This window comes from Vigna umbellata, chromosome 4 (genome assembly GCF_029865625.1).
Source record: "Vigna umbellata cultivar VRB3 chromosome 4, Vumbellata_1.0, whole genome shotgun sequence".
Classification (NCBI taxonomy): Eukaryota; Viridiplantae; Streptophyta; class Magnoliopsida; order Fabales; family Fabaceae; genus Vigna; species Vigna umbellata.
In genome coordinates, this window is record NC_142168.1 from 38,731,208 (window position 1) to 38,755,707 (window position 24,500).

At 30.5% G+C, this 24,500-nt stretch overlaps 2 protein-coding genes across 2 annotated transcripts; one reads left to right on the forward strand and one right to left on the reverse strand.

Annotated features, from left to right (window-relative positions):
- Window positions 1-1,991: 1,991 nt before the first annotated feature.
- LOC148200130 (small ribosomal subunit protein eS27y-like) lies at window positions 1,992-3,043 on the forward strand. The gene is made up of 4 exons (XM_088113933.1): window positions 1,992-2,096; window positions 2,421-2,522; window positions 2,621-2,649; window positions 2,729-3,043. The coding sequence occupies exons 1-4, from the start codon at window positions 2,094-2,096 to the stop codon at window positions 2,853-2,855; spliced, it is 261 nt and encodes an 86-aa protein (XP_087970059.1). The 5' UTR covers window positions 1,992-2,093; the 3' UTR covers window positions 2,856-3,043.
- A 14,124-nt stretch (window positions 3,044-17,167) lies between these two features.
- LOC124842947 (uncharacterized) lies at window positions 17,168-17,800 on the reverse strand. Its single transcript, XM_047319564.2, has one exon. It carries the CDS (start codon window positions 17,727-17,729, stop codon window positions 17,430-17,432), a length of 300 nt encoding a protein of 99 aa, XP_047175520.2. The 5' UTR covers window positions 17,730-17,800; the 3' UTR covers window positions 17,168-17,429.
- Window positions 17,801-24,500: the final 6,700 nt, after the last annotated feature.

Here is a 24,500-nt window from a genome sequence, read left to right on the forward strand (position 1 = left end):
ATATATTGCCCAAGATCATTGCTCGTTGTCTATTTTTTATTAATAATGCGAATGTGAACGAGAGAAAAGCATCTATGGCCAAAATAGAGACAATCAGGTTGGTAGTCTCTTTGGCAACACAGTGTAACTGGACTTTGCATCAATCGGATGTAAAGTCTGCATTCTTGAATGGAAACCTAGAGGAAGAAGTGTATGTTGTTCAACCTCAAGGGCTTGAGGTCAAAAAGCATCCAAACAAGGTGTATATGTTGAAGAAGGCTCTGTATAGGCTCAAGTAGGCTCCAGGGGCCTGAAATAAGAGGATAGATGGGTTTATGAGCAGCATTAGGTTTGAGAAATGTGTCTCTGAACATGGAGTGTATGTTAAGTGTTGTCAATACAATGGCAAAGAAGAGAAGTTGATAGTTTGCTTATATGTGGATGATCTGTTAATCACAGGGAGGAGTGAGGAGAAAATCTCTTATTTCAAAATCCAAATGTTAAAGGAATTTGAAATGAGTGATTTGGGAAGGTTGTGCTATTTTCTTGGGATTGAGTTTACTAAGACTGATGGTGAAATTGTGATGCATCAGTCAAGATATGCGTTTGACATGTTAAAGAAATTTGACATGCTTAATTGCAATTCTGCAAATACTCCAGTCAGAAGTGGGTTTGAGGCTGGAGAAAGATCCTGAAGAAGAAGGAGTAGACCCTACAGGTTACAGGAAGATGGTTGGGAGCCTAAGGCATCTATGTAATACTAGGCCTGATCTCAACTATAGTGTGGGAGTTATAAGCAGATACATGCAGAGTCCAAAAATCTCTCATTTGAATGCTGTCAAGCGCATCCTAAGGTACTTGAAAGGTACACCTACCAATGGAATACTACTACAAAGAGGAGAACCAGGAAAAGAGGTACAAATTACCTCTTATTCTCATGCAGATTGATGTGGAGATAAATGTGACAGGAAGAGTTTTAAAACTAAAACTATTTTCTAAAATCTTAATTTTTTTAAGAAAGTTTGGAACATAACTGGAGTTATCCCAAGAGTTTGAAGAACAAAAACATAATTAAACTTACAATGTAAAATATATTCTTTTTAAAATGATATCATATTTCAAATAAAATTACTAATCACATGGGAATTTCTTCTTTCACCTCTAATTTTTCTTGCAGCACCTCCAATTTTTTTTAAATCACTTAATTGGTACTTTCTTCTTGCACTTCGAATTTTTCTTCTCATACCTTCAAAAATTTTAAATCCCTTAATTGACCCTGAACTTTTTTGCTAGGGTAAAAGAAAATTTTCTCCTTTTTTATATTTATCGCATCCAACCCCTTTTTTTCTCATATAAGAGTGCATTTATATAAACATATTTTATTAAACATTATTATGGAAAGTACATCCAACCATATTTTTATTTATTTTTTTACAATTCAGAAAAAATACTTTATAAAACATGAAAATGAAAAAAAAAATATTTTAGAGAGTACTTTCCAAAATCTTAAAAATTAAATTATGTAACAGAAAGTACATTTGAAATGATAAAAAGAACATTCTAAAAGTATTTTCTAAATAATCGCTTTATTTTTACATTTCAAAATGTATCTTAGGTTACATATTCTTGGTTTTCTATATTTGGGAGAGTATCTTTTGCACCATGAAATTCAATGATGTTTTGCAAAAATATTTTTTAAAAATTATAAGAATCACAACAAAATTGTTTCTCAAATACCTAATGAGGAGACGTTTTCAACCAAAATTTCGTGAGAGACAAACTTAAAGCACAAAAGTACGTTTGTAGTGCATGGGGAACTGCGAGTGCAAAAGAAATAAGAGTATTTTGAACTGTTGGAGATAAATGAGGGTAAGCATATTATTTTACATAAAAATTAAAAAGGAGTGTAGATAATAAAACAGGATGTGCAGAAAGTAAACGGAGTATAAATAGCAACAAACGAATGTCAATTTGTCCATTTGGGCCGGCCCAGATATCAACACAACAGCTTTATAATTCCAGTTATTTTGCCACGGTCTCTTTTCACTTCTTTGCTGCTGAAAAACCTAGGGTTAAGACTTCCTTGTTAGGTTTTCAACAGCTTTGTGCGCACAATGGTGAGTCTTATTTTTCGCACTAGATCTGAGATTGTTTCTTCAATATTCGCATTTCTATTTTCATTATCTAATCGTCTATGCATTTTTCCTCCTCTAAATGATGACCTATGAAACAAAGAAGAGAATGACGAAATTTTCCTTTCTTTTGATAACTGTGGTTCCTGAATTGTTTTGGTTTTAAACAAAGCTCAGACATTTTTCTTATAATTTTAGGTTTGATAGAACCTTTTTTTTTTTGTAGAAGAAGATTAAACAGTTAGATATAATTTATATGTATATTGTACTTTGATTGAAATTTGCTTCTCTGCTTTTGTGTTTGAATAGGTTCTTCAAAACGATATTGATTTGCTGAATCCTCCCGCTGAGTTGGAGAAGAAAAAGCACAAGCTCAAGCGTCTTGTTCAGTCACCAAATTCTTTTTTTATGGTACAGAATCTCTTATTATTATTTGAAATCGAAAATGTTATTGATTTTTTTATTTATAAAAAAAAAGCTGTTAGTAAACTTTAGATGATTTGTTACAGGATGTCAAGTGCCAAGGCTGCTTCAACATGTAAGTAGGACCTTTTTTTATTTTAAAAAAATTTGATCATAATGATATATGAATAAGTGATGTGAATATGGCTATGCAGAACAACTGTGTTTAGCCACTCTCAGACAGTTGTGGTATGTGGCAACTGCCAGACTGTGTTGTGCCAACCAACAGGTGGAAGAGCCAGGTTAACTGAAGGGTGCTCATTTAGGAAGAAGGGAGATTGAATGGTGCAGTAATCAAACTTTTCTTTATCCATGGTCAAGAGTTTTGGTGGTTAGAGTTTTTATATGAAATCATGCTGTGTTAATTTTTGTTAAATTGTAACGATATTAACTCTATTTCCTTATTCAATAGGAATATGGTTTAGTTGGGTTATTCGATTTTGCAATGAATAGCATGAATTTATTTGTTATGGGCATTTTGAATTATAATACCATTAAAGTAATTTTGACAAAATTTCTTTGATTATATCTGCTTTAGTTAGTAATCGGAATTGAGAACTTCTTGGTGTATTAGTCTTTATTATTCATTGGTAGAAAAATTTCTATATATCTTGTGTGGTTGTACTTTTTAGTCTGTCAATTATCATCACAATTATGTGCTTAGTTTCGCTTAACATTTTACTAAAAAGAACTCAATTCTACAAAAACATGATCGCTGGGTTGTTTTTATAGTTATGTTGCTTTATCTCAGCTAAAGAAATAATAGCTTTTTATATTTAAACATTGTCTAAATTTAATTTTAAAAAAATGAAATTGGATATGAGACTAATTAGTTTAAAGGAATTAGTTTTTTAACGTTAGTTTTTGGGTGTTTAAAATTTAAATAAAACTAATATAACATAAAGTTATATAAATTATATTATTATTATTATTATCTTTACATTTACAAATATTTAGTACATTGAAATTAATTATAGGTTAACCTTTCATAGTTCTTGTTTATTGTCTTTCACTTTCCTCTGTATGGGTATGTTAAATGTATCCTTAATTGGGTGGGATTGAAGAGAGAAATAAATAGAATAAAAGTTAAAAAAGGAATGAATTAAATTAAAATTAAAATTAAATATTGATTATTGAATGTAATAGAAATAAATAACAATTGAAGAGAATTTTTTAAAGATAATATGATAAATTTGATAAGAGATTAATTATTTAGATATTATAATATTTATTATATTCCTCATTTTATAAAATATAATCTTAACCTATTTTTTTTGTGTGTATTCTTTTATTAGATGGAGATTAATACAAATATTATTGTTTTTGTGATTTTTATCAAAATTTTATTATTTTTGTCTTCCGAGTTTTATTGAAATTATGACATTAGTTTTTTTACGTAAGGAGGTTAATTTTTTCTTTCTTTAAATTTACGTATCAGGGTTATATTTTAAATTTATTACGTATTTGGGTTAAGTTATATATGGTATTGTTCACATTTAAATTTATCACGTATATTGGTTTAAGTTACATATGGTATGACTATAGCATAAATAAATTTTAAATCGAAAGCACTTAGGTTGACGATTTCAATGTGAAACCATTTTCAACTGAAGGCGTGCATTGCATTAATGGCTTTAATATGCATACATGAATAATTGAAGTCATGCACGAGTAAGAAAAGCACTCAACAGAAAGGTTGAGTAGCATCGAGAATACGAGAATTCAACAATAAGATGAATAAAAAACTTAGATAACTTGATAAAGTACATGAAAAATTCAAATTTGTGTTACAAAAAATAATGATTTGGGGCAAATGGCAGTAATCATGAGATAAAAGTTTTGTTTATATATTGAAGGAATGTAACAGTTGAGGACTAATCTAACTTTAATTTTTCTTAAGTGTTGAGATGAGGAGAGGTTTAGAGCTTTTCTGTTTTGCCATTTTTTATTTTCTAGAGTTTAACAATGTTGTAAACTTTTTTTTTGTAGTTCGCTTTTAATTTCATGTTTTAAACTTTTTTTTATTGTTTCATTTTGTAACATCCCAAAATATAGTGATAACCATAATCAGAATTAATTACATTAATCATTAAAACAGTGCAGTCTTTACAAAAAGATACGAGGCCCAAAACGTCGAACGGCTTAAGATACAAAAGGTAATGTAGCCGACGGTATACAAATTCTAAGACTAAACAAAATTTCTAACAGCTACCACATGTCGAGCACTCTAGGGCTCGACCTTAATCCCTATTTCAACCGGATCGACATCTTCCGAAATTTCTTCCGCTAGCGCCTCTTCCAGCAGCTCACTTCCATCTGCTCCCATCCACATGAATGATCATCGCAAGGACAAGACGGACGTACAAAGACAATCGACAACACAAAGAAGAGGACACAGGGTAAGCTTACGTAATTTAATTCATACATTAAAGTATCAATTCAATCCAGTCAAACATACCACAATGATTCAACATAAATAAATAACAAATATCCAACAACTATTTCTAGACGGACCGTCCGGACTGTATGAATCTGTGTAGCTACAAGCGTCCTTGCACCCGAGTGGTGTAGTAACTGGGATACACTCAACAGCTGCCACTCGAGGTTAGTCCGTTCTTACGTCGCCCATGTTAACTTATGGACTAAGGACCTCCTGCCATTCCCACACATGAACCACTCTCCTCTACGTGAAGACGAGTGTCACGGAATATCAGGATGGACCAAGCCAGCATTAGCATGCCCACAGTCATACTTTACCAAATTCCACATTCAACATATGTGAGTCGTTCCTCCCTGGAACGCTCGTACAACATTCATAAACGTTTAATCATCTCATATAATGTTCATCATTCAAAATCTTTCACTTTTATTTTCATTTTTGTCTTTCAGTCCGAGTACGTAAATATTGAACTTTCAGCCCTCTTTATAACGAGGACAACCGTGAGGAACGAGACTGAAGAATTTACCCCGTTCCAAAATAAAGTAATACCGACTACCAGATAGATGAACGACCTGTGTTAACACGGGTGCTCGACACTGTCGGTCGACCCAAATGGACGACCTGTATTAAGAAGGTTGCTCGACACTGTCGGTCGACACAGATGAATGATCTGTATTTCAAGGATGCTCGACATTGTCGGTCGACACAGATGGATGATCTGTATAAGGGTGCTCGACACTGTTGATCGACACAGATGAATGATCTGTATTTCAAGGATGCTCGACACTGTCGGTCGACATAGATGGATGATCTGTATAAGGGTGCTCGACACTGTCGTCTATACAAATGGATGATCGGTATAATCAAGGGGCTCGACACTGTCGGTCGACACAGATGAATGATCTGTATTACGAGGATGCTCGACATTGACGGTCGATACAGATAAATGATCTGTATTACGAGGATGCTCGACATTGACGGTCGACACAGATGAATGATCTGTATTACGAGGATGCTCGACATTGACGGTCGACACAGATGAAGGATCTGTATTTCAAGGATTTTTTCAAGAAAAGAGCAAGAGCGCTTGGTGTAAGACCGAGCACTACCCAATACGATTACTATGTGTAAGATCGACACTGCTCATTTTGAGCTCTAAGTAAAAGACCTACATAACTCATGCTCGACCAGAATCCTTCCCAAAGGAAAGTATTCCATTTCAAAGAAGTTTACTGGAACACCAAACGGTCGAGAACCGTTTAATGTCGGACACACGTTATCATAGGGAATTTGATATTCAAGTTTCACTTACGTTCACGACTTCTAAGCAGGTATTTTTCATATTCATACGTATCGCTCATATCATACATTTCAACCAACATATACCATATTCATGCAGTACAACAACGTTCGACCATGCATACTCAACCAATATACACTTCATACTTATGATCATCTACCAACAATCAGATAACACGGTTCATACTTCATGCGACACACATAATGTTCATACAGTACAAGACAAACATACGAATTAAATTTAATAAGCTTCCCTTACTTGGATAGCAGTGTACTCCCGAAAAGTAAGGTTTTGTCCGTCCTCTAACAGCGTCCTACCCTCAGGTTTCGCTCGACAACTTTCACTTAATCGGTTACAGAACTAGGATCTGTTCGGGTCGGATTGAAGTTCACGGTGCCAGGAACGTTCCTACGGTTCTGAAACGTGATCGGAAAAGAAGGTGATGAGTTATAGTAAAGAGAAGGTGAGGGTTTCTAGAGAGAAGTTGGAGAAAACGAAAGGTTGGGTTCTGAGGAAGAAGATGAATGATGTAGGTGAGAGAGAGTTTTCAAAATTCTAGTTGTGTTAAACTCACGTTCGTTCGGACGAACGTCTCCCAAGTTGACACCTGCACACCAACTCTGAAATGGGAAGCTTCTCCCGCGACAGGTTGCGTGTGTCATGCAGGGTTTGGTACGTTTTTAATGTTTCAGAAAAAATGATGGGCGCAGCTTTTCCGTGTACGACAGAGAGAGAGGGGATCAGATTAGGTAGTGGGTTTTACTGGCTGAGAAATGATGTGGCGTGCATTAATGGTGAGGATGTCAGAAATTATCTTTTGCTAAAATCAAGGGTCTTACACATTTCCTTTTATTTTATTGTTCTTTAACCTAATTTTAATTTTGTACAATGAACTCTAATCTAATGTTAATATCTGATTTTCTAAACTACTATTTCAACCACTGAGTTATGCACTATTTTACAATGCTATTAGCTAACTTTTTCATATTTTTAAGCAATGGGTTTGAGCACTTGCTATGTTGTTGATGCTTTTATTTTGATATTTACTTTTACTTTTTTAGTTTGATCATACATTTCATTTAATATGTGTTGCATTTACATTCCAATCTTTTATTTTTATTTTCTTAATTTTAGCACTGTTTAATTATTCTAGCTTTTAGTTATGACTACTTTCTGTTTTCACAAAAAAAAAACCCAGAACATGTTTTTTTGCATCCAATTAATGAACTCACATGACATTATTCCTTGAATTGACCTAGATTAACCTCTATACTACATTAGTTAAGAGATAAACTTAGTTTTATTTGATGAAGCTTGTGTTACACTAAAGTCTTCTTTGAGTTAAAGTCCTCTTTAAGTTGTCTTAGTACGTTGACTTTTTAGTTTGACTTAACTAAATATTCTTTTAAATATATGCTTTTATTAGCTAACATTATTCTAATATCAACGTGCCAATGGTTGTAAATAGTAATGTCACATATAATATATAGGCACCTCACAAAATGTTTTGTTTGTAGCTCAATGGAGCATGTAGATAACAATTTTGGGATGTTTTATTGGTTTTAAAAATGTTAGATATATTATCTTAATTTTATATTTATCTTTTATCTTTAGTTAGTTTGTTATTATTTCTTATTTATATTTTGGGTTTAGCCCATATTTCTTCTATTATAAATAGAGGACCTTACGTGTATATTCAACACAAGAGAGATTAATCTCACATATAGTGTTTTACTATATTCAACATGGTATCAGAGTCAGGTTCTTTTGAGAAAAAAAGTTTATGTCACCTCTACCGCTATACCCGTCACTGCCGGCAACGACACCATTATTGTTTCTCTATTCAAACGTTTTCCATTTACTTATATCATTATAACCTAGCATGTAATCATCTTAAAACTCTTGCATACCATCTTTATAAACTAACTGACGCTAATTTGCGAAAAGATTTTGAAAACATTGTTTACCCCCACCTCTCTAGTGTTCTCCTTACAACTTCAATATATTCATCTCAAAACACATCCACAACTTTCACTATCAAATCATATATGCTTCACTCGATCGAATTCTTGAGCAATGAGTCTCAAAGCATATTTTCATACACGTTCAACCAATCTTTTATATTTCCTAGCTATAAAAGCATCACTCATAAAATGTAGACTTTTTTCAAACGACACCTTTATCTCGTTATGTTGTAGGATGATAACATTATGAATTGCATCCCAAAACGAACAAAGGTTTCTCATACTGCTCCTCAATACTTACTTCATGCTCTAGTAAGTAAACTCAACCCTGATACAAATGACATGAACAATATCATAAAACTCATGCTCGCCCAATGAGCTCCCCCTTAGCGCTCAACGAGAGTGCAAACAAAAAGCTTACCCAACCCAATGAGAACTCTTGGCCAACCACTAAATACACTACCACTTTTGCTCTTAACTCGTCCAGCGAGCCTAGACTTGCCAAATGCCCAAAACTCAATGTAAGCACATCACTCAGCGCCAAAAAGGAGTGCTCATCACCTTGGAGCATAGGGGCTCTCTGTTTTGGCGCCGCTGAGCACCACATAAGGTTGTTTAACGCCATACTAGATGACAACAACTTGTTATTCTGATCTAGATGAACCTTTAATCTATCCAAATGACCAAATTGACTTCTTTGACACTAGTATTAATGCAAAAGCAGGTTTATTGATGAAATTGAGTACATCTTTGATCATTTAGTCAAAAACAAGATACATTAGATCAACCCACTCACTCAAAAACGCCTATAATCAATTATACAAATTATAAACAAGAAATTTGCAACCTAACAGACTAAACAAGTCACATTTGACGTAAAAGCAGGCTCTAAACGTTCATTTTATCACATACCTTCCCCTTTAGATTCTCACTTGTTAAAACCCCTAAAATGAACCAAACCACATAAAACTTAACGTACAATTCTACCTATTTACCACTTCCCAAATCAGCATCATATTATTGGTTAACTTTGGTTAACTAAGGTTTTAGACAAGTTTAAAATTACTTAAAAAAATTCCCAAACATCAGTTATCACTCCAAAGTTGTTCCTCAAGAAATTTACCAACCAAAATCCCAATTTAGACTAAAAGCATCCGCTACAACACTTCCTTTTTACCACCTCCAATCCTACATCAATTTTGTACCTAATTAGACTCTAACACAACATCCTCAAATGTTCAAACCAATACCAATTCTCATACACACAATCTACATCAAGATATAAGTACCACTCAACAATCATCTCAATTATAACATATTCAACCAAACATGATTTTTCACAACATCTCAAACATAAACTCATAAATCTTAACACGAAATTGAGGATAATATTATCTTTTCTTACTTGGTGGAAAGCTTAAATAGTTCTACAAGTCCAAAATCTCTTTCTCAACTCAAATCGTTATAGATGTATCTACAAACCACAAAATTATGATCATGGTAGGTCTTTAAGACCATTGATCAACAAAGAACTAGGAAAAGAGGTTGGATGTCACATGCGCCAAACCTACTTGCATGTGACTGAAATAGAAAATCAAAGAAAAAAGAGAGTAGAAACTAAGTTATTTTATAGGAAAAATTGATCGTAAGATTGTAGATCTCACTATTGTGATCGTCTAAACACCTTCTGATTGTCAAGGAGATAACTCAGGAGTTCACAATCTTAGAAAGAAGGAAAATGAAGTCTAAATAAAAAGGTTCTAGAAAGATAATGGTGATTTAGATAATAAAACGTATTTATAAAATTCGATTTATATTATTAAATTTATGATATTTTATCAAACTTATTATTTTAAAATATCTATCAATTCTAATACTTTGTTTTCTAAGTTATTATATATAATATTAATTATAAGAAAAAAAAACTTTTACTCCATCAAAAAGAATAAGCTCTTATTTAAAAATTAAACATCCAAATTTAAGAACTTTAGAAAGTAAAAATACCAACTGGTTATGTAGAAAAAATGAAATAATAATTCATGATACAAGGCCTACTTTTTATACAAACTAATTGTGCAACTTTACCTTAGGATGTGACGTGCCAACAATAATCCACCATTATTGAATCCACAATTATAAGATTAATTAGCACTAAAATAAAATATCTTATGTCGGTTTTGTCGTTTGCTAGTGAATTAATGTGTAGATTGGATTTATTAAAGCAGACAAGTTATTGGAAAGTTTTACGAACAAAACTTGAATTTAATGAAGCATCACTAAATATTCTCGGATAAAACCAAGGTAACTCCTTAACCAATATTTATGTTGTTTCTTTATTACTGACTGGGATAAATTCAAAATTAAAAAAAGTTAAAAAAATAATTATCATACCCCAAAGATACCATGCTGGTAAATATACTCGTCTAATAAATACAAAAGTTGAACCTTAGCATGGGTTTAAAATGAGAATTCTATAATTTGTAAAGTATTTAAATATATTACATTTGTGCTTATTTCAAATTATTTTATTTGTATAAGATAATTTTTTAAAATGATTTAAATCTGTTTATTTAAATAAAATATTTCAATTATCGTTAAATGCAAAAAATTATTTAAGTATTAAATTACTATTAAAATTAAAAGATATCAATATTAATGAATTTTTAGCAATCTTATTTAATATTTTTTGGTCAAAGTTTGTTAATATGTTTTTTCAACTAATATTTGATACGTTGTTGACCATAATTATTTATACTAACATCAATTCGGATTATTTTTATGATGTTGTTATTTTTACAATCTATAACAAAAACAACAAAAATAACCCTGAAAATGTAAATAAAAAATAACTCATATCAAAATCAATAAAAAGAACTTAATTGACATCAATAAAAAAATAGTTATCCTAATAATGTGTTGGTTTTAGATACTTCAACTAAAACTGAATTGAAAAGAAAATATGACAAGAAGACATAAATTTGAAAATATAAACAATTTCAAATTCTTACTTGAGTAAAATTTTAAAATTTAAAGTAATAATTACTTTCATAAAATTCTCATAATGCAATTTGTTTTAAAAAAATTATATAAAAAAACATATCTTATAATACGACATTTCTATTTTTTTATATAAATAAATTTTCCTCTATAATTTCCATTTTAAACATATTATTATTATTATTATTATTATTATTATTATTATTATTATTATTATTATTATTATTAGCACCACCACCACCACCACCACCACCACCACCACCACCACCACCACCACCACCACCACCACCACCACCACCACCACCACCACCACCACCACCACCACCACCACCACCACCACCACCACCACCACCACCACCACCACCACCACCACCACCACCACCACCACCACCACCACCACCACCACCACCACCACCACCACCACCACCACCACCACCACCACCACCACCACCACCACCACCACCACCACCACCACCACCACCACCACCACCACCACCACCACCACCACCACCACCACCACCACCACCACCACCACCACCACCACCACCACCACCACCACCACCACCACCACCACCACCACCACCACCACATCATCACATCATCATCATCATCATCATCATCATCATCATCATCATCATCATCATCATCATCATCATCATCATCATCATCATCATCATCATCATCATCATCATCATCATCATCATCATCATCATCATCATCATCATCATCATCATCATCATCATCATCATCATCATCATCATCATCATCATCATCATCATCATCATCATCATCATCATCATCATCATCATCATCATCATCATCATCATCATCATCATCATCATCATCATCATCATCATCATCATCATCATCATCATCATCATCATCATCATCATCATCATCATCATCATCATCATCATCATCATCATCATCATCATCATCATCATCATCATCATCATCATCATCATCATCATCATCATCATCATCATCATCATCATCATCATCATCATCATCATCATCATCATCATCATCATCATCATCATCATCATCATCATCATCATCATCATCATCATCATCATCATCATCATCATCATCATCATCATCATCATCATCATCATCATCATCATCATCATCATCATCATCATCATCATCATCATCATCATCATCATCATCATCATCATCATCATCATCATCATCATCATCATCATCATCATCATCATCATCATCATCATCATCATCATCATCATCATCATCATCATCATCATCATCATCATCATCATCATCATCATCATCATCATCATCATCATCATCATCATCATCATCATCATCATCATCATCATCATCATCATCATCATCATCATCATCATCATCATCATCATCATCATCATCATCATCATCATCATCATCATCATCATCATCATCATCATCATCATCATCATCATCATCATCATCATCATCATCATCATCATCATCATCATCATCATCATCATCATCATCATCATCATCATCATCATCATCATCATCATCATCATCATCATCATCATCATCATCATCATCATCATCATCATCATCATCATCATCATCATCATCATCATCATCATCATCATCATCATCATCATCATCATCATCATCATCATCATCATCATCATCATCATCATCATCATCATCATCATCATCATCATCATCATCATCATCATCATCATCATCATCATCATCATCATCATCATCATCATCATCATCATCATCATCATCATCATCATCATCATCATCATCATCATCATCATCATCATCATCATCATCATCATCATCATCATCATCATCATCATCATCATCATCATCATCATCATCATCATCATCATCATCATCATCATCATCATCATCATCATCATCATCATCATCATCATCATCATCATCATCATCATCATCATCATCATCATCATCATCATCATCATCATCATCATCATCATCATCATCATCATCATCATCATCATCATCATCATCATCATCATCATCATCATCATCATCATCATCATCATCATCATCATCATCATCATCATCATCATCATCATCATCATCATCATCATCATCATCATCATCATCATCATCATCATCATCATCATCATCATCATCATCATCATCATCATCATCATCATCATCATCATCATCATCATCATCATCATCATCATCATCATCATCATCATTATATATTTCTTCGCATCATATGAATATCTCCATAAAGATATTGATTATTAATTCAAAATTAGAAGAAAGTTCGATCGCACCAAACATTTTTAAGAAAAATGGCAATGTGAGGGACTAAGCATTCTTTTCTTTGTTGTCATTGAATAGGTTTTCCCAACTACTCTTTTGTAAAAATAATTTTCTAACGTAAGAATATCGAGTAGAGTTCTTAAATTTATTTTTAGCTTAATATCTAATATATATTTTTATCATTTCTATTTAAAGTGATCCTTAACTCTTTTTTTTCGTCTATGACCACGTGTAAATAGTTAATGACAAGTGAGTTATTAGTGAATGAGGGGTAAGTTTGTCATATACGTGATAACTGTCCAATGAGAGATTGTCATGTGACACTTTCATCTTTCACCCAAAATTAGAATTTTACTATGGTGGAGACTGTTGTTCGAAGATGGAGGCGTAAGAGGCCGCATGCCGCGACAGGTGCTTGGTTCGTGATTTTGTTCTAGTGTGGTGGGTCTCTACGATTTAGATTTCGTTTTTTTTTTAATTTTGTAGGATTGATGGCGCATAGGAGAACACAAATCTCAAGATTTAAGGCTTTTTGCGAGTTACGGTTCATGATTTTTGGATTGCAGGTTCGAACAAGTGGGGAAAATGTTGAGATTTAGGGTTTGCAATTAAGGATTTCGCGACGCTCTTGAACTAATACGGTGGCTGTCGCGGTAGTTAACAAGGATTTCGTGTGATGGCTCTCTATGATTTGTTTTTTTTAGGTTTGGTGGCCTAAAGGAGAAGACAAATCTCGTGATTTGGGGCTTTTTGTGAGTTAGGGTTCATGACTTTTGGGATTGCATCTCGCGATTTAGGGTTCGCGATTTGAGATTTCGCGATGCTCTCAAACTATTTAGTGGTTAATGAGGGTTTTGGTGTGTCGTTCTCTACGATTTTGGTTCTATTTTTTTTATTTTCCAGGTTTTATGGCACGAATGAGAAGACAAATTTTGTGATTTGAAATTTTTTGTGAGTTAGGTTTCGTGATTTTTGGGATTGTAGGCTCGTAGTGGCAGTTGCATGTCAATTTGCAAGGTTGAATGAGATGATGGTGGTGGACTGTGATGATTGACGACTTTCGTGGTAGTCTAATGATGAGACAGTTGTTCTGATAGTAGCTATGATTTTTGGTGGTGAGAGGTTGAAGACGATGACATGGCCATATTCAATTACCACCATTCTACCTCATCTTTGCTATATGAAAAACTTATACTTACTTTAATAATGGCTAGTAAACATTTTCATAAAAAATACCAAATTAAACAAAAATTATAAAAGTTAAAATCACTTTAAACAAAAAAAAATATTTTGAGCAAACAGAAAATAAGTACCTTATTTAAAGCTTTATTTTTTTTTGCTAGAAAAACGTTGAAGACATACCTTATATTACTATAAGGTAGTATATTGATTAGCTTAGCACTTGTAGACTATGATGATATGAAAGACTTACTAAATGTGTCAAAGACTTAAAAGTTAGATTTCTTTTTTTGTTTAATGACCATTTTGCCTCGGAAAGCGAAGAAAAGTGAAAACTAAAAGTACTTTAGATTACATCCCTCTTATGTATAAACATTCACATGGAAATGTTCTTTTAAAGGAGCAAATTATTAAATTACTTACTTTTCTAGATTTTTGTTTTCTTAAAAGTGAAGAGAAAGACGTGTCAAGAAAATTCCTTAAGTGAGAAAGTAATCAAAATCATAGCTACAATAACATTAAAAGATTACGAAAAAAAAGAAAAATTTTACATTAGCACCCTTAAGTTTTTCTACTCTGACACACAAAATAATATTTATAGTTGATTCTTCTTAAATTGTTTTATATTTTAAAATAAAAGTATGTGATGGATGAGTATTTCCTAAAATATGGATTGTTTGCCTACTATCACCATCCAAGAAAAAAATAATAGCAGAAAGTATGTTAATTAGATATTTGCCAAAATTTGTAACATAAAATATGTAACAACTCACATTTAGATAAACATAAATGTTTTTGTAGTTGATGAAGTGCGAGACTAAGAAAAAGAAAAAAAAAGTTTCATTATAAAGATATTTATAAGAAGATATACAATAAGATTAATTAAAAAAAATTATTCTAGACTTTATAGCATAGATTTCTAATATAAATGAATTACTTAAATTAAGAGATATTTGATAAAGAGTTGGTAGGTGGTCATAAATTATATATATAAACTATATATATGATGAATTTTATTGATTTTGTTTTTGTTATCATATAAAAATTATAGTAATATTAATGGTTAAATTTGTGTAGATTGGTAAGATAAACTTTAAAAAAGAATTTGTTCTCGAGGTCTAAGATGGGTGATATAAAAATTAAATCAACATTTTGAAGTATTAAGGGACAAACAAAAATTCAAATGAATAGAGATAAGTCTAATTTTAATAGTCTTATCTAAAATATTAATAACTTTTATGATAATTAACAAATAATATGATGGTTTAGTTGTCTAAAAAATCAGTTAGTCTACAACAACTCATAATAAAATCTTTTAAACTGAATATGATCAAACTTACATTCTATACACAGTACAAAACACTAAATATATGTACAATTTAGATGAAGTCAGTTTAAAAGAAGTCTTTACAAAAAAGTTGTAGATGTTATGCTATTGCAATAGTAGATTAAATCAGTTTTTAAGAGACTTTACTTACACAAAGTACATATACAACTCTAATTAGTATCATAGAAGGACAAATAAATAAATAAATAAATAAATAAACACAAGATAAACTATGATTATATCATAGAAGAAAATTGCATTTATAGTATTTTAACAGTGAAATCATGATAAAGTAGGAATATGAATATTTTTGTTGGATTAAAAAATTAAAAGCATAATAGGTTTGACGTAGTCAAACAAACAATGGTAGTGGCTAGTGCTGTTGGCAACGAAGATTGTCAAAATATTAAAGTGATTGAAAGAATTTGATGAACAGACAAAGGGATGGCGACAATGGTTGCTTTCGTGCCAGGAAATATCTAACACCAAACAAATTTTCTTCACCCCCTTTGGAAAAATAATCAACAATACATCATGAAATATTACATTTAATTTTGTCTTAGTTACGCTTCTAGACATCTAAATTAAAATATTCAGTTTTTTTTTTTATAATATGTCCTGGGTGCAAAATAATTATCGGTTTCACTTATGATTAATTTTAATTAAGAAACTTTACTACTGAATCTCTCTTAAAACGCTGTTTGACCAAAACATAACATAAATCAGAAATCCAACTTGTTAATATCAAAAACATTTTATTCCAATTCCATTGCAATCTTAATTATTTTCACGAGTCAAACTTTCCATACCTTAAAACATCCCCATACTACTGAGATTCAGTTTATACCTAAAAAATATGCAGAATATTTTTTCCACTTTATTACTTGATATCCTGCTCCAATCAAAATCATTTCAGAAATTCAGTTGTTCTTAATTTTGACAGTTTCTTCTTTTCATCCTCTCAACTTCACTTTTCCAGAACGATCAACCACCGAGAAATTCTTACAAGTATATATATATATATATATATATATATATATATATATATATATATATATATATATATATATAACAGTGAGGATATGCAAAACATCTGAAAAAATTTATGAAAAACAAAAATTGAAGAAACCCTGTGCAGAGGAAGTGATTTATTATTGGCAATCTTACATGGAATTATTCTCAAGCACAAATTGATAAACTGAGAGAGTACAGATGATATGATAATACAGAGGCAGTAACAGTACAACACAATTGAAGTATGAATAACAAGACAGGGAAATGAAATTAGACTAAACAGTTGAGGATGGAAGACAACCTTAAAACAAGAAATGGAACTTTAAACAGTTAACCTCAAAACGAGAAACGAAATTGGAAGATGTTCTTAGCAGTTTCTAGTATATTCAGCACAGTTTTTGTTGGGGCCACCACCGTTTTTGGATGGGATGCAGCTGCGGTAACCTTGATTTTGTGGACAATTTACAGCTTTGTTGTTGCCGTTGCCTGTTTTGCCTGTCTGTGATTGGCTGACATCGTAGAGCATTCTTGCGGCATGAGAGCCAAACGAGAATTCTGATTCCAAATCGTTGGCGATGAGGCAATCCTCTGTGACACAGTTGTCGGCGTTGAGAAGGTTGTGGTGGATGAGAAGGATGAGGAGCACAAGCGAGAGGCCCTTCTTCATCTTTTGGGAACAGTGTTCTCACTGGACAAACGAGGTTATGGTTCACAGTGAAGACCTCTGTCGCTTTTGTACTGTTGGGTTATGCTAAAATAATTGAGGAATCTTCTTTAACATAACACTTCAAATTTGAATTCATTTTTTTTTCTCTAAATTTAAATACATTTTACTCTTTCAGCTTAAAAAAATAATAATAAATATAATTCATTTTAACCGGTTAAATAATATTTTAAATTTATATTTGATTTTTTTAAGATTATTTATCAAGTTTTAATTCAGATATTAATTTAAAATATCATTTAATGCTTAAAGAAAAGTTTGTGTAATTGAATTAAAATGATTAATTTATTTAGTTTTTAAGTTTAAAAATCGCTTATGAATTTTAAAACATAAATAAATTTTAATTTTGTGTTTAAATTTAAAGATTAAAAAATCTTTTAACATAAAATTGATAATGGTATTTTTTTTAAAGAACACTAAATTTGATTAATTGATTTTTTTTTTGCAAAAATGATTTAATAGATTTAAATTTATTTTTATTAAGAATATAGATATGACGCTCATTAGAATAATCCTACCTTTTTCTTAACACTTTTCTAAATTTTCTTTCATTTTTTTGCATAACATGTATTCTCTCTTCGATCAACTTTATTTATGAAAATTGTCATTATAAGCCTATATTTATTATAAGTAGACAATAAAGACTAACATTTGATTGAACATAATTTGTTCTTTTAGTTAAACAAAATTTGGTTAGTGTATTGAGATTGATGAAATTTGAGGTTTGTCTTTGTCTTTTTGGAAATGGAATAAAATTAAACACAATATATTAAATTGTTGTTTAAGAAAAAAAAATAAATGATCGTTTTTTTTACTCATTAAAAACAATTCTCTTCCAAATTCACACGAAATGTTAAGGGGATAATTTTTTTTTCACACGAAGGAGATATTTTTATTAAAAGAAATTGAAAGTTAAATATTTATTAAAACAGTTAAAAAAATGTTAAAATATAATGAAAAGAATAATTTTATATAAATATATATGTAATACTTAATTTTTCATCTCTTAAAATTTATAATTAATATAAATTACATAATTTAAAAATAAAACTTTGTCCTATTTGATTAAAAATCTTAATAAAAAGATGTTGTTCTACAAATAAACTTTATTCCAAACATTTAACGATATTGACTATCCTTCCTCAACATCTCTACTATCATCTTTTCTTGTATAAAAATGATTATCACAAATGAAAACTATAACCATCAAAACAAATGGATTAGCTAACATACAAATTTAAACAACCTAAAGTTAACAATGTAACCACTAATAATTTCACACACCAGCTCAACTTACAAATGTCTCAACACAAGGCATGATTATCCAAAGCCACCTAATAAACTACTTTCATATTTGTTACACCCTCTTATAGTGTTTTTTACATTTTGTTCTCCAAAAACTAAACAAATATTAAGTTCTTGACTCTTTACTGCTTCTAGAGTCTTATAAACGAATTTCACTTCTCACTGCTCTCTCATAGAGACTTACAAGTGAACTTCATCAACTGTACAACCACACATAGTTTATCCGTCATTCGCTCTTGTGAAGCTAACACACCAAGAGTCTTATGAAAGAAGTTCACTCCTCCCTCTCTCTTAGGACTGAGTTTTCAAGTTCTATTTTTCACGACTCTCCTAGAGAGTTTTACGGACAAAGACTCATACCTTTTTCTGAGTCACTACACACACATATATTTATGTTTCCAAACAAGTATATATTAACATGTCATTATAATAACACTAAATAATATCTACTCCACATTTAGACTCATAAAATATTACATCACTTACAAATAAAAAATAAGAAAGAAAACATAAATGTAAGTTCATCCTACTTGCGGTTCACTCCTTCCTTCACCTCTTCAAAACTCAATCCTTAAGATTTTCTCCATTTTCATATGTCATCATTTCTACTAAAATTCGTTCATAAACATAGTCCTCTCATATTTATAAACTTAATATGAGAAATGCTATTTATTATTATTATTATCTAATAATAATATCTAATTACATCTAACAATATCCCAATATATTATTTAATTTGTAACACTATAATAATATCCTAATATCTAATAATATCTAATTATATTTTTTAAAATTGAATAATTATTTACCAAATTTCGTGTTTTAAAAAATCTTTTAAAATAAAATAAATATTTAAATTATACTAATAAATAGTTTAATCTTTTACATAATTTTCTAATTATTAAAACTTTTAGGATCTCACAATATAAATATTTTTATATCACTTTTTTTTATGTAAATTCCTTTTTACTCATCCAAATAAAAATAAATTTTTATTTTCTTTTCTTTTATTTTTATCTTCTTAATAGTATATGTCTTTCATCCTTTCTTCCCCTTATATATTTCTTCTTCTTTTTATTTCACTCCTAATATAAAAAAAGTACTAAGATGAAGCACATGCTAAATAGAAGAACATCTAATATTAAATGAAGATAATTCAATTTTAGGCAACACTTCACTTAAAAGGGAAGATAAAATGTGTTCTCTTATTGTTTTTACATATTTGAGTGTTAAATCTGTAATAAAGTGTACTCATAAGAAAATATTTAATAAAAAATATCGAAAATTAGGTTAAAATTATATATACCTCACATATGTATTTTGGAATTTTAGAGACATTTGTTTTATTTATTTTTTAATTGAGGAGAATTGACTTGACGCAAAGATGGACCCATGCTTTGTACTATGGAAAGACTTATCCTTCCTTAATTTTTCAATATTTTGTTATTATACTCTGTATAGAGTTTTCTTATACTTCCATCATGCTAATTCTTTTAATACTATTTTTCATGTAACCAAGATATATATATTTTGTTTTTATTACCCAGATTTTTTAAAATCCATTGGTGGCTCACACGCTAACACAAGTCTATTCGAAAAAGCTTTCCACTCAAATTTCTTTGCTGTTCTTAAACAATTTTGAAAGGAATAAACACTGAAAAGGAAACAACTATAGCAGTTTTCCTTGTAGTGTGTATGGTTTGGAAAAACTTAAATAACCTTAAAAAATATCTTACTCATTTTAAATATTTAAAAAAACATGAAAGATGAAGTTATTTTAAAAATTACATTCAAGAGAATTTCATGAATGGTTAAATATAAAATTATCAAAATGGGTTAAAATTTGAATCAATCTAGATTCAAATTGAGTTGAATTTAAAAAGTTACCAATTTTAATACGGTCAAAAATAGACTTATTCACTATAAATCTGGATTACTTGGATTAATTCACTAACCACACATAATTTCTTTTAGATTTTTTATATTTTATTTAGAATTATTATTTAATTTTTTAGATAAATAATTTATTTATTGTCTAAAATAAGAAAAGAAAAAAATTAAAATAAATTTGAACTTTTTGAATTTTGATTATGTATTAAAGAAAAGCTAGATTAAAGAAAAGAAGTTATAATGTTTTTTAACTAAGGAAATCAATAAGATAAGTCGAGTTGAACTTAAATTTTTTAAATTTATTAATAAATAAATCGAATTGAATTATTCATGCATAAAAATCGAATGACTTTTTTTTTACAACTCTATTTAAACATCATATATATATATATATATATATATATATATATATATATATATATATATATTTATATATATAACTCTTATTTAAAAAAATAAATAAATATACATTATTTCTTAAACCCATTAGTTAGATAAAAAAGTTCTTTTAAAATAATTATTCTTAGATTAATTTGGATGGTGAGACATTAGGAAGTTTCTTTATTGTTTTACTCATAAAAGTTGAAGAGATTAAGGAGTTTCTCTGTTTTTTTATCCATATGTCTGATTTAATTTGATAAAAACTAATCAATATGAGTGAAACATGTAGGGACTTGATTGTGAGTTCCCTTCGAAAAGATGATAAGGTTTCCAGCTGTTTTTTATATTTCTTCTATGACTTTTCTCTTTTTCTTAAAGTTTTCACAAACCTTTTATTCTATCAAGGTGGCAATAGGAAGAATTTAAACCTTAAATCACTAAGTTAAAAGACATAAATTATCATTACTTAGTGTTTCGACTGGATCGGTGGGGACCCTGTAAAAACACACAAACTTACTGTCGAAGACGAACGGGCGGGCGGCGAAGATACATGGACCGGGCGGACACTGCTGAATCCTACGAACCGGAGCTAGCTGCACTGACGGGCGGCACCAAGATGGACGATCGCTGTTCCACGCTCCAAACCGGACGGACGTCCTCCAATCCAGACGCTCTCTCTTTGCTCCAAGCCGGGCGGACGTCCTCCAATCCGGACGCTCGCTCCACGCTCCAAACCGGGCGGACGTCCTCCTCTCCTGGCGGATGGTCCTTCGTTCTCTGCTCCAAGCTGAACGGGCGTCCTTCCGTACTTAGCGCTGCTCCACACTCCCAGTTGGGGAGGGGCCGGGTACCTGCTAAAGGCACTCCGACGCTCAAGTCAGTAATATGACAGAGTGATTGTGATGCGTGTATGCATCGTTATTCAAGTTCGTCTAGAGTTCATACCTGAGACCTTTATTTATAGTGAATTGTAATGGGCTTTTACCTTTTGGGGGCCTGGGAACGGCCCAATAATGCCTTAATCTTTATTTAGGACTTTAACGTGTCATTAGCATTTAACCGTGTAATCAGCAAAGTGCGTCGGTTGGGAATGATGGTCGGTCAGGGATGTTACCCTAGGCGAACGTCCACTCCTTGGGCGGACGTCCACGCCTTAGGCGGACGTCCAATCTTTGGGCGAACATGCATTTACTAGATGGCTGGGCGCTCGGTCTATGTCGGGAGGTTTTATTAGTACACTTAGGTTAACTAATGCCTGTTTAATATAAATATGAATTAAATTATTTGATTATGCTTCTCATGTTATTATTCTATTTTATATCATTAATGGTATGAAAGTACTTAAAAGTATATTAATCCGCATACATCAATATCGTTAAAATACTTCTGAAATTAATTTCTTACTACATAAATTAAAACTTGTTTAAAATTAAATTCTTAATACGGTCACAAATACAACGTTTAATAGAGTTATAAATTTGATTTTAATAAAATATAATATGATTACAAATTTAATACATCTAATATTTTTTTTTTTAAATTAGATGAAGATTCACTCTCTACAGATGGATTATTTGAGGATGACTTTTCCTCTCTTGATGATAATTTGCCTCTTTAAGATAATTTGGAGTACCTCGTGGTTCAACCTGGAGAGGGATTTGTTTAAGACATTTTCGTTTTGAGGGTTACTTCTTACACCACCACATATTGCTCTCTGTATCACCACACTTTTTTTAAATTTCAAAATTATCTTTTATATTTTAAAATATCATACATCTCCTCTTTTTTTTCTTGAAGGGATGTCGACATTCGTTGAAGAAAAAATTCTTCAACGGTTAACGGATGTGACACATCCGTTTAGTTTTTCTTTTTTTTTAAGTTTTTAGTTTTTTTAAGTTTTTAAATTAATATATAAATATTATTTAATTTTTTTAAAATTATTACTTAATTATTTATAAATTAATTTTATTTTATTTAATAAAATAATTATTATAATTTAATTTATGTATTATTATTTTAAATAATAATTAAAATACTTTTTAAAAATTTATTAAAATGGATACGGATGTTCACATCCGTGAAGTTTTTTTCTTTTTAAAGTTTTTAGTTTTTTATTTTATTATATTTTAAATTAATATATAAATATTATTTAATTTTTTAAAATTATTATTTAATTAATTATAAATTTATTTTATTTTATTTAATAAAATAATTATTATTAATTTAATTTATGTATTATTTTTTAAATAATAAAATAGTTTTTAAAAATTTATTAAAATTGATGTGGACAACATCCATGAAGTTTTTTCTTTTTAAGTTTTTAGTTTTTAATTTATTATATTTTAAATTAATATATAAATATTATTTAATTAATTTAAAATTATTACTTAATTATTTATGAATATATTTTATTTTATTTAATAAAATAATTATTATTAATTTAATTTATATATTATTATTTAAATAATAATCAAAATAGTTTTAAAAATTTTATTAAAACGGATGTGACAATCCGTTAACGGATCTCGCCACATCCGATGAAGATTTTTTTTTTAAATAAAAATGATAAATTAAAATATAAAATATTTGAACAGACGGATGTCAACATCCGTTGAAGGTGAAACGGACGTTGATATCCGTTTTAAAGAAAGACAAAATTGGTATAGGATGGTGCAGGGAGCATTCGGTGGTGGTGGAGGGAGCAACTGCGAGTTTTTTCTTAGCTTTCTTTTCTTTGGGTCTTATATGGGCCGCAGGGCTGCATTTTTCTATACTTTCTGCATCAAATCTATTTCTTCGCGTACCCACTACATTTTGAAAATAACCATTTTACCTTCTGAAAAACAGCTTCCAGAATATATATTCTAGAATTCCAAATTAAGTTTTCTTCCAGAACAACATTTTCAAAATAAACTTCCCAAAATTTATATAATGTCTTCTTGAATGAATTTTTCAAAATACTCCGCATAAAATATGTTCCAAAAAAATACTTTCCAAAATACAAAAATATATTTTGACAAAAACTTTTCGAAGCAAGTTTCTTTCCCTACGCAGAATTCTCTCCCTTTTCTTTGCAACGGCGAGTGTTGTGTGCAATAATAAAGAAACATCTTCCGGAAATTTTTTTTGCACGATTTG